Genomic DNA, 12,661 nt, shown 5'->3' with positions numbered 1-12,661 from the left:
AACACCCTTCCCTACAGGTGGGGCTCAGGAATGGGCTTCGCCGTCTCCCTACCCCAAAAAAAAGTATTTCCCCCTACTTCAGCAAACACTGATTGAGTAGCTTCAATATACAAGGCACCGTGGGAGTTGAGTGCCATAGGGGAACCTGTTAATAAAATAACACAAAAAATACTCTGCTTGCCAAGAAATTTAAGAGACCAAAGGAAATCATAGTCCATCCCATCTGGTAGGGCTGAACAAACAGAATCCTGAAGAGCAGCTAATCCAAGTAGGGTATCTTCAGTACATTTGAAGAGTGTTGCAGCACATGTCCTTTAGGCCAGATTCTGGGGCATTTATCTAAGAGACGACAGGAAAGCATAAATGAACTGTAAGTGGCAGTAGGGAGGACTTGGAAGCAGGACAGTCTGCAGGCACTGAGTCTGATCAAGTATCACCAACCTGAAATGGTTGGGGTCAGATTGTGACATGAGGGAAGGAGGGTTATAGGGTTCCCTGCTCCAAGAGGAATTAACGTTTCAGTTTCCACCCTCCCCTCTGGGGCTCCTTGCAACCCTAGACAGAGGGTGTGCCTATCCCTCACTGCTTGATCAAAACTAGTGAGGAAACTTTTAAAGAAAAACTAATGCCAGTTCTTCTCAAACTGTTCCACAGTTTTCAAGAGAGGGCAGTTTTCTAAGCTGACTCTATGCCAATATTGCTTTTTAAGAAAATCAGACATACACATAGCCATGACGAATACCTATGACAAAACTGACACAAAAGTTCTCAACAAAATTCTGATCAAGAGGTTTCATCTCAGAGATGAAAGTATGGCTTAATGCATGCAAACGAAGTGTCATATATCATATGGATAGAATGACAGATGAAAATTATATAAACATCTCAGATATAGGAAAGGCATAGCACAATTGAACAAGTCTATATGTCAACAAACCTTGAACAGATTATACATGGACACAGCATGCTTGTGTGGTGAACCCACAACTGTATTCATACTGAGTAGGGAAAAGCTGAAGGACAGATATATGGGTATCCACCCAACACATGAAGGAAGAAGACTGAGACATAATCCTCTTCATCCAAGCTGAACTGGATCAGAGCCTAAGCATTGCGACCTGAAACTTAACACTACTGGAAGAAAACCCAGGGCAAACAACTCCAAACCTGGCAAAGGTGCTGGTTTCCTGGCTAGGAAGTCAAAAGCACAGGAAATAGAGCAAAAATTGCAAGCTAGGATGACCTCCAATTAAGCTTTTGCACAGCAAAAGAAATGATCACCAGATGAAAGGATGGCTACAGAATGGGAGAAGGCACATGTCAGCTTGAGGTCTGACAGGTCCTTATCCAGAAAATATCAGGAACTAGCGAAAGTATTTAAAGTTTTAACATGAGCAAATTCTGACCAAGATATCACTGAGAAGAATATGAAGAACCAATAGACAGCTGAAAAAGTGTTAAGCTGGCCATCGGGGAAAACAATCAAAACACTGTGTGATGTCATCCACCCCAGTCAGTAGGGCTATGATCAGAGTAACAAACAATAAACGCTAATGAGCATGTGGTGAAAAGGGACTCTCACGTTGTTGATGGGAATGTAAATTAGTATAGTCATTATAAAGGTGCCTGAAAATATTAAAAATGGTCCACCATATGATCCAGCTATCCCAGTTCTTAGTATATAACTATAGGAAATTAAACCCGCATGCCCAATCAAACATGGCTGCACAACTTTGTGCAATACAGCCCAATTCCCAAGAGTTAAGACACAGATGCAGCCTAGGTATATCCTCAACAAAATAAAGTAAATGTGCTATGTATAACAATGGAGTATCAGTCATAAGGAATAATGGAATCCTGTAATTTGCCATGATGATGACAACTGGATAGAGGGCATGAAGTAAATTGAGCCAAACACAGAAGAGCAAGTGTGTGTGTGTGTGTGTGTGTGTGTGTGTGTGTGTGTGTGATCCTCTTTCTCTCAAAGAACAACAAGAGCTGGAGATTGGAAATACAATTTGTAGTAATGGAATTAGTTTAAATAGTGTATAGTCTCTATTATGTCAATAATCTGTTCAAATTCAAGATAATTCTACTAACAACTAATAAGTTTTCAATGTTAAATACATTTTTGATTTCTTTCTTTTAAATTTCATTTTATATTGCAATCACAGCTCTCCCTCCCACACTTCCTTCAACCTCCCCTTTGCCATTCCCCAGCCCAAATACCATACATATTTGTATATGGTATCTTTCTGGAAAGCTAATTCTTTGCAGAAAATTTCTTTCCATTAAGTCAAATCAAGAGCTTCACATTTTATCAAACTCAATATATTTGTCAGTTTCATTTGGAATAAATTATATTTCTTTTCAATTTCCTTATTAATAATCTTTGTGATAAATATTTTCATAATATGCCTGCCATCTTTAAATGTCCAGGCTTCCAAGTGCATAAGCAAAATGAGGCATTGTCTTTGAAAAAAAACTGGAGATTGGAAAAAGTGGGAATTAAAAAGAGTGATGAAATTTAATCACATCACCCTTTATGCTTGTATAAAAGTAGAACACTAAACATATACAGTTAAACACATGTTAAAATATTAGGATTGAGGAGATGGATTAGTTAATACACTGCAAGTATCTGACTTTGATTTCCAGAATCCATGTTAAAAAAAAATCAGACATGGTACACCATGCATTAATAATTCCAGGACTGGGGAAGGTAGGAGACAGAGAATCCCTGGGCTCCCTGTGCTCAACAGGCTGAACCTTGTTGATGAGATCTGGACTAATGAGAAATCCTGTCTCACAAACCAAAGACAGTATCTGAGGAATGACACCCACAGTTGTTCTCTGGCCTCTATATAAAGGCACACACAGGCATGGGGACCCATGAATACACACACACACACACACACACACACACACACACACACACACAGGTGCAACATTTGAAGGTTGGAAATTCATGTGAGAGAAAGGACGTTAATCACTTCTGTGAAGGAACAGAACAGAGAGGCAGGCGAGAGTTCTGCACAGTAGGACAGGCTGACAGGAGAGCATGGTGGAAAGCAGGCGAACAGCAGGAAGATACTGTGGCCAGCCATGAGAAGGAGACCCTTTGGGGACTATAGTTAATGCTACACAAGCCAATTCCTCCCTGTGCAGACTTTAACCTCCCCTGCCACCCAATGTCAATTAGGTGGGGATGTACTTCAGGGGCTGGCAGATCCTCCTTCTAGCCTAAAGAGTAGTTGATTGTAATTGTCCATAAAAAAGGAAGAGGACTTGAACCTGGGCGGGGTCTCTAAACTGGGCAACAGTGTCTCACTCCTTTCTGCTTCCACATACCAATACACCCTTGCATACTGCTGTGCCCAACATAAGGGTTGTGATACTTGAATTTGAACATCTCAAACATGAATCCACTAGTAAGCATTGCATTATGACCCCCCCATGACTCTCTTTTTGCCTTTTTGAAGCCCTATGACCCGAGAGGTTATGCACTCATACTTCTTGGCAGAGCTCTGTGCCTTAGGGGGAAGAGCTTCAGGTTGTGAGTCTCACCAGAGCTTTCTAATCCTGCTGGAAGCTTCTGAGCTGCAGCCCACAGGCTAGCCAAGGAGCCAGAGCTAACACAGAGGAGCCTAGAGCCTAGGGCATCTATTTGTTTTAAGTCCTGATACTTCGATCACGGCCAATGCTATTGTATATTTTATGTGATTAAAAGATTTTTTTATTCTGCTCTAAAATGTCCCCAAACACCTTAATGGACCCTGTCTAGAAGGATTATAGAAGATTTAAAATCAGTACTGTTCCGCTGATCCCCTAAAGCAGACCACCCATGGGCCACACTTGGGAGGCTGCCAGTTGAGACCCCACCTACCCCTCAAAGCTCCAGGACTGACAAGTCTTCAGAGACATCAGAATTCAAGGCAGGGCATGAGGGCTCTGACAGCAGTGGCACTGACCTCTCAGCTGAGCACTTGGCAGGCTATCGCAGACTTCTCGATGGCCGCACTTCTGTGGCTAGTGTATCCTCTAGCAACTAATTGTGCACACCAAGCAGTTACCTGCTTTGAGAAGGAGATGGCATTGAAGCAGGTTTAGGAGGTTTCCTGTTATTGCTTTAATGTCTCCCAGGTAGCATTTCCTCTCGCTTTCAGTACAGCACAAGTGATCAGAAAATGATTAGAGTTTCTCTTGCCGGTGAAATTTAAATTTTGCATTTGTGCTGTTTTATGAGCTGAAACTATTTTAAGAACCAATTTATGGCTTTCTCCACTAAAATTGGATTTAAAAAATAAGCAAGGAAGTTCGGCAATTAGAGGACACCATTAGTGGCTTGCCCTAAAGCAATATTCTGTGTTTACCATTTTCTTTGTAAAAAGTTGGTCTTAATTTGGTATCTCTTAGCCTTCTCCCATTTTATCAAGCAAGGGTAGAAGGGAGCCACCTTCACAGGGCTAGCTGGAGTTTTCTAAGTGTTCACCCAGGGCATGCCTTGGGGGTTAGATGGTTTCCAGAAGCTCTTCCTCATCTCAGATCTATGTATTCATTCAGAAATAATTGCTCCTTTGAACACTTCCAGCATTTAAACCTTCTGAAACACAGTCATCCCCTCTCTTCTCTCCTGGAGATTCTCATTAGAGGACCCACTGTGAAATGTTACCAGAGCTCTCTGGCCTGCCCAATGACTCCTGAACACAGGCTCTGCAAAACTACCCCCCAAATGTCCACCTTGTGGTTCCCAACTGCCTATAGTAACACACTACTTCCAGGCCAGCCAGGAAGAAACTGTCCTCCCTGAAGACAACAGAACTCATTCTCTGAATCTATCTTAACTGACTGAGAGTCAGGCATTATGTTGATTGATTCAACAGGCATTGCCTTTGTCTTCTGAAAATAAAGTTGTGTTGTTCCTACAGGAACCTACTGGCATCGATTTGCCTCTGCTGGATCCTGCAAGCACCATCACCACTGTCACAGGACCAAGTGCTTTTAGCATCCCTCTCCCTATCCGGCAGAAGCTATGCAGCAGCCTGGATGCCCCCCAGACAAGAGGCCATGACTGGAGGATGCTGGCCCATAAACTCAACCTGGACAGGTGAGTGTGTCAAGGCTTGTGAACCCATTCTTTTTATTTAGCAGAGATCTCCAGGACTGAAAACCATTAGATAGAAAGCGACCTTCTTTTTCTATTTCTTCCCACTATATTGCTTATATTTTTATCCTGATGGTCTGCATTAAGCACCTCTATACCTTGTACCATGAGCTTCCAGACAGTTCCAAGAGAAGCTCTGGGTTACATGGCATTTATCAGAATCCCTTGTGATCTACTAGGTCTAGCTTATTGCTAAGTCCTCCTAAGTTTCATGTCTACTCAGTAATTACTGTTCATCACCAGTTGAACAGGACGTAATGTGTGCTGAATAATTTACATGCTCACACGGCACTTGTATTAAGATATGAAGAGACCCCGAGAGCTTCTACTTTGTAGAATGTAGCTGTCACCTCCAAACAAGAGATGTGGCATGACCTGTCAAAGATCATCAGAGCTTGAACTGGACAGACAGCATAAGCCTCTTGATTTCGTGTTTAGAACAAAACCCACAGACACATTGTCTCTTAAATTATCTTACTCAGAGTTGAGGTTAACAAAGTTAAACAGCACATGTCCTGTCTGGGGCTGATCTAATTAAGTACAGAGCAGTCATATAGGAAGGTTCACCACCACAGTGGGACCGAAATACTTCAAGAAAGACAGATTTCTCACAGGAGCAGAGGATAGAATAATACTTTAAATAGACCTGTAAATCACACCTTTCAGCATATTTTCCCATTCCTAATTGCAGGTACTTGAATTACTTTGCCACCAAATCGAGCCCAACCGGTGTGATCCTGGATCTCTGGGAAGCACAAAACTTCCCAGATGGAAACCTGAGCATGCTGGCAGCTGTCCTGGAAGAAATGGGAAGACATGAAACCGTAGTGTCCTTAGCAGCAGAAGGGCAGTATTGACCATACTGGAACTGAAATTGAGGGACCAAATTACACAGAGAGTCTGTGTCCAGGGGAACCACAGCTGAGGAGGAAATCCAGATGGGACCAAGGCACTTTTCAGGCAAGATGGCAGCAGGAAAGGTGGGGGACAGTTACAACCACCAAGGTACATGCCCACTTCATTCGGACAGCACCACCACGGGAGTTAAGAAAAATTGTGTAAATTTGTACCTTGAATTTAGAAATCAATCTAATTTTCTCTTCGTTGGGCTGTATGCTGTATGGTACAGGATCTTACAGTTTCCTAGGAAACGCTTTTTATTGCTATCCAGATGTATGGATAAACTTTCTTAACAAACCCAATTTCTACAAACGTTGTTTACATCAAATTGGACAGGGATGCAGACACTGTCCATGGCTCGTTCTATTTTTGTTCCAATCATTTGAAGTTGAAGCTGTGGACGGTTTGTTGAGTCTATCTCAGATTAGTAATTTACAGAGAAATCACAGACTTTTGCTACAAATCGTGTACATCAAGTGTCTCAGATAATCCTCCCATCAGTGTTGTTTCTGAAACTTGTTGGACCAGTGTTGGCATTTGTATCAGGGAAGTGGAGAATCAGAAAGGAGATGACTAAGATTCCTTATGCCATGGGGGATATCAGTTGGTATCCTTTGGGGACAGAGCTGTGCAGGGAAGATAGTGATTCATGTTCCTCCACTCAAACATTTCTGTACCACATGTGTTTGTAATATGCAATTTCAAGTGTTTTTAAAATATTATCATTATTATGATTATTACAAATATTCTAGTAAAAAGAGTTTCTTTTGTTTTAGTTAGCGATACTATTAGTATTTGGTATTGACTAGACCTGCCTCCCTTTCTTTCATAAAGAGGTGGGCGTGGTCACCAGTTTAGTTCAATAGGTCTCACTTCCTTGACATTTGATCTCCTATTCGGTGGTGAAGAAATTGAAGTGTTCAATGGCTATGTCTACTCTTTCTGCTTTCTTGGGTAGTCTTTCTGTTCTGGGTCTTATCATGAGAAGGGTCCTCTATGTAAAGCTCATTTAATCTTGTGGCTGTCTGCTGAGAAGCAGTGTAGTTTGTGGGCAATAGTTTCTGAACTAGGCATCAGGAAACCAATTATCATTCTGGAGCTGGTCACTGTCTGTGTGACCTTGGGAAAAACATTGAAACTCATTGTAGTTCATTTTACTGATCTGTAAACTATGGGTGAGATCCGATCATCTCAAGATTCCAGAATGCTAACCTCCCATTGTGATGTCATCAGTCTTATTCATCAATTTGAAGATTATAAGAGACTCTGGCCTTGGACCATTCATCCAGACAGCCTTTTGCTGAAATACGTTGCATCTTTCAGGCAGTATTGACTTGAACATGCATATATTTGTTTGGCTCTCTTGTCTTTGTGTCATGGTTACATGATGTTGTACGCTGAGAGATGACATCCTTTTATTATCACTTTCTTGTCCTCTGGTGGTGGGGGGGCTAGACTCCAGCCTTCCAACTAGTTGTAAATCTACTTTACTCTTATGTTGAACTCAAGACCATCTCTACAAAATACCCATGCTGCTGAAGGAGTTGGTAGTTTTTCTTCCTTAAGTGATCTTTGCTTTAATAATAGTCAATTGTATTTACAGAGTTTAATTAGCTCTTTTTTTCCTACGAAAGGTTAATAGTTTTGCAAGCCATGAGTTTTTCTAGGAACCATCATGGTTTGCTTGACTATAGGAATGACATTCAGCACATGGAGAATGAAAACTTAGCAGTCCCAATCACAGACAAACAGGGAGCACCCATGTCCTCAAATCAGAGCCTTCAAAATACATCTGTGGCTCACGTTGGGGCTGGAAATATCCAGTACGCAGAATGGTTCCAGTTAGGAAACATCTTACCCATCTCCTCTCCTATTTCTGTTACTTCTTGATATTCTCTGACTCTTCTGTCTTAGCCATTAAAGAACTGTGAATACGGTGTGGAGGCTCTTCATTCCTTCTGTTTATCTTTTTTTTGAATATGTATTCTACAATTGCATTCTCTAACAATTACAATACTCATATGTAAAAACACTGGTCTAAATTGTCCAAAGGTAGTCCTATACTCCTAAGCAAGTTCTTTAAGAATTCAGACAGATACTCTTAAAATGCCAGAGGAAGAAAGAGTTGTCCACTGTCTCTTGAAACAAATGTGAAGATTCCTCTTTAGTACTGGGATTTGGGAATCATAAAAATCAAAACCTACAGATCGGGACTGGATGTTTTATGTAACTTCAATGCTTTGTAAGTAGAGAAGGGCAGATGTGTTATTCTGCTTAATCTATCCTAAAAACTTCTAAATTACCAACAGAATTATCGAGTATAACCCAAACAATATTGTTGAAGCTGTTAACGGTGCTCGTGTTCAAGCATCTAGAGATACTAGCTTTTTTATTCCACCTCTCACAACAGAAATAGGAAAAATGACTGATCTCTTATGAGGTACTCATTTGTCACAAAACTACTTTCTGTCATGGGAAAGACAGTTTTCAAACTAGAGCATACCATCCATCAGATATATATGGTATTTTCCTTTGGAGGAAAGCAGTAGTTGTTAGATCAACTGTTCTCCGACATGCAAGGTTCACCTGCCACAGTTCATTTCAGAGGAAGCATCCTTATCTCCTCTGCAGCAAAGCCGGCTCACACAGGCCTGAGGAAAGCTGTGTTTCATGAAGTTGGGTAGAAGCCAATTCATTTGTGCACTGTGCCATCTAGTGGTCCTCCCTATAGTTACTCAGTTCCATAAACAGCTACTAACAGTCGACAGAGAACCTACAGAGATTAGCGACATGGGGAATTTTTCCTTCCAAGTATGAAATTTCCTTATTCTAATATCCGGTCAGTTAAATCACCCATTTCAAAGTTGTCTGAGTACAATACATCATCTACTTCCTCATATACATCTAAAGTTACTTTCCTGTAACTTCAGACATACATGAAATTTATAAAAAGTCATTAAAAGTTGTCTTTTTTATTTTATTGAACTTTGTTTGCATATTTAAGATCTTCTAATTTCAAATTACTAACCATTAGAAACATAAACAGTATTCATTAAGGCGGTGCCCCCACCCCAAAGACACACACACACACAGAGCATCTCCTTGTTTTAATATTTTCAGATGGATTCTTGCTAGGTATCTCAGGATACCCTCAAACCTATGATCCTATTCCCATAGGTTCTCCTTTAAGCAAGTACCATTACATGTACTTTTAAACCTTTGTTTTTGTGAGTAAGAATTCTGTGTCTATGGAAATTGTGGTTGTTGATCAAAAATGATCATTAGATCATGTTGATCTTCTGAGATTAGGAATGTAAAGGCAGAGGCTTCATGTTCTGATTTTTTTTCTCATGGCATTAATTCAAATTGACTTGCTAGCTGAGTCCATGGCAATGACAAGCAAGTGTCAAGGAATTCATAGTCAAATATCTTCAAAGCAGATGTCTTACCTCTGCTATACCAAGAACCCTTCTTCACCTGAACGTATCAGTCTCTTCCAGGAAAGGATGCTTTGTGGGGTGAGAGGTCCAGGATCAACTGTATTATGAGCTATTTTGATATGTGCTATGATTCTGTAGTTTTGAATCACTACACTATCAAAGAGTAGAGACCTTTTTTTAGGGGAAAGTCACAATGACTATGTTTAGGGCCTTCTAGATGTTTATAGTCCAGATATTAGACATTCCGTTGTCTTAAAGACATCTTTCCTAAAGTAAATTGGAATGCAAACATTCTGAGGGTGGGATCTGGACACGTCGCTTCTGGAGAAAAGGCGGCAGGCTCTTGTCTTACATCTTCCAGTGCCTCTGTGCAGGACCTGGCAGCAATGCTCGAGTGACTCACACCGCCACAGCACAGGATGGAGGGAGCTTATCAGAATGGTGATCTGTCCCAGAATCCATACATTCCTGCAGTCCATGCTCTGTGGCTAATGAATGTAGACCCGAGGAAGGATGTTGGAGACTATGTGGTAAAAGTAGAAAAGGTTTACTTGTTGTGAGTCTTCAGGATGAACATGAATTTGAGCTGAGCAATTACTCTGGACAAATAATCCATTCAGATGTCAATGTCGGTGTAAGTCCAAGGCCAGTGGCAGAAAGGAGGATGACAGAAACACAGTGAGGGTAGAATTATGCTTGAGACATCCTTTTTTGAGAAGCTTTGCAAATCAGAACATCATTGTTCACGAGAGTCATTTGTAAAGATGGTAATGGCAAGTGAGCATCTTATTTTATAGATCCAAAAGGAAAGATATTTTTATTATTATCTCAAGTTAATAAAACTGGTTTTACCTTCTGAGTGCCTCATGGGACCAACTATCTTACTCCTTTCTTTTTGTATTGGTTTTGTATTTTTAAAACATACTGAGCTGACATTGACTGAAAACCTTATAACTCTTTCTGTGCAATGAAATGCTGTCTCTATGCCCCCAAGAGATTCTTTTGTGTCACCTCTGATTATACTGATCACCTTGACAGCTCCCCAATAATATTTAATGGAATTGGGACTATGGGGAATATTCACATTATAACCATACTAATTTATGTTCATGTAGGCTAAATAATCCAGGTAAAGTCACAAATACTTCCCAAAACCTGGAAATTAAGCTCATTTTTAAGTAAGAGTCAAGATGGCCTGCATGTACCTGGGTGAAATGTCTCTTCAAACTGACAATGTAGGTATGGATCCTTTGGTATTATTGGCCAAGTGGTTGTCCCCTTTTTCTGAACACTTACTGCAATTGTCTTCAGAAAGTCCAGTGGGCTTGACCACTTTCATTACTGAGCTGTGGTGGGATATTAACAGGGCTTATTAACCAAAGGTATTTTCTGCCAGAGGCCTATCTATGTATGTGTGGCTGGGGAGGTATCCTCAGGACCAGCAAATACACTCCATAAATCCATAAACATAATGGCAGACAAAGCCAATGAGGCATAAGAGGCTACCTGCAAGTCTTCAGTATACTCAACTATATAATGGAGGGATCTGTCCCAAGAACTTCCAGAATCCTATATTGGAAGTCACTGCCATATATCAGGACAGTCATGACCAAACCCACTAGTTGTTCAATAGAAAACCAGGGAGTGTGTGAGATACAATCAGCTGTCCACCAGTCATACTTTTTGCTATGGCACACCAGTTTTTTTTATACATTGTCTGAGAATTTGTGCTATGGCAAAATGACAAGTTGAAGGCAACAGTACTGTTGGGCCCATTTTAAATAAACCCAAGCCCTGTGTCATCTTTATATACCAAAGGTCTAATGCCATGAAGCCCGATGTCAGCCAGCAGCGGTAACTGAATTGTGGGCTGGTTGTACTGATCAACAGCCTAATAGTGATGAGCTCTTGGCCTTGGATCTTCCCTCAGCACTATAAAGTGGCAGCATCAAAGCTTCATGACAAGCTCTATGCTGTCTGTTAAACCAGTTTTAAGACGGCATACAAAACAAGAAATCCACAGCTAGTAGAAAATGCCTTTGCCATGGTTGTGTTCCTACCATCATTGATAGGACCTATAACTGTATACATATGAACTCTCATGCTTTTCTTCAGATCCTGTAAAAGAAGAGCTGAACACATGACTTGCATTCCTTCTTTCACTTTTTTCTAGACCTCACCCTCCAGACAATATACTTAGCCAAGTTGCAGGGAATATCATCACTGTGTTTGTGTGTGTATGTGTTTGTATACTGTGCCTGTGTGTTGGACATCACAGTGCTGTTTGTAGTGAGCTTAATGTTGAGCTGTAGAGAACCAGTAACCTTCCTCCTCTTTGTTCTAAAGATGAAAACCAACATTCATCAGAAAACAATTCTCAGCCTTCTTCTAAAGAGAGACTGGGTCACCCTGTGCCGTCTTCTTTGGACCAGCTCAACTTCATAAGTATCAGGTTAAAATTTTTATGCTTTGTCAGTTGTTTTCTATTTTTTTCCTAAGCAAAAACACAACCTTGGCTTCTCAGATAGGGAACACTTCTTTGTTATAGAATTCTGTCTTGCTGTATCTTCTATGCAATTCCTTTTTTAATGACCCCTGGTGGCAAAGGAGTGCTCTCCAGCATTCCATTCATCGCCTTGCTGTGTGATGGAGGTGAGGGACACCAGCTCTGTGTGCCTCTTTTCTCTCCCCGGTTGCCTCACCCAATTTTCCTGCAGTCCCCTTGGTTTGTAAATTGCCTGCATTTATTGTCAGCCAACATGTACAAAATGTAAGAAAGAATTTTTAAACAGGTAATAAATTATATTTATAAGCAACAGAGAGTGCCTGATCTGTTTCTTTATAACACAGAAATACTTCATGCCAGGAATTTATTGTGGATTTCTTCAGTAAGTCAAAAGACCTTTGGATCCTGCATGAATGGCAACCATAACCTCCCTCCATGGTCAGGTGAAGTTCTAGAAGGATGTTTCTCCAGCACCTTTACACATTGCAATCTCTGGGCCAATGCCTCTAACGTACTTCTAGAGACTCTGCTGCCCCACATTTAGTGTTAGCAACCTCTACTGGTCCTCAGCACTGCCCATGCCCAGCTGGCTGTTTCTGAGTGTCATTTGAACGTGGAATGTGAGAAAGCCTGCAGGTGATACCAGTGAGC

At 41.0% G+C, this 12,661-nt stretch overlaps 1 protein-coding gene across 2 annotated transcripts in view; it reads left to right on the top strand.

Moving 5' to 3' along the window:
• Unc5c (unc-5 netrin receptor C) overlaps positions 1 to 12,320 on the top strand; it is a 359,028-nt gene extending 346,708 nt beyond the window's left edge. For both annotated transcript variants that reach the window (XM_040751709.1, XM_040751708.1), the window contains 2 exons: positions 4,929 to 5,107; positions 5,856 to 12,320. In XM_040751709.1, the coding sequence (XP_040607643.1) occupies positions 4,929 to 5,107; positions 5,856 to 6,021 (345 nt within the window). In that variant the 3' untranslated portion in view covers positions 6,022 to 12,320. The remainder of the gene's footprint in view (positions 1 to 4,928; positions 5,108 to 5,855) is intronic.
• Positions 12,321 to 12,661: the final 341 nt, after the last annotated feature.

The sequence above is a fragment of the Mesocricetus auratus genome, unplaced genomic scaffold (assembly GCF_017639785.1).
Source record: "Mesocricetus auratus isolate SY011 unplaced genomic scaffold, BCM_Maur_2.0 Super-Scaffold_100009, whole genome shotgun sequence".
In the NCBI taxonomy this organism is placed as follows: Eukaryota; Metazoa; Chordata; class Mammalia; order Rodentia; family Cricetidae; genus Mesocricetus; species Mesocricetus auratus.
Note: the sequence above shows the minus strand (reverse complement) of the source record. Positions and strands in the feature narration are given on the sequence as shown.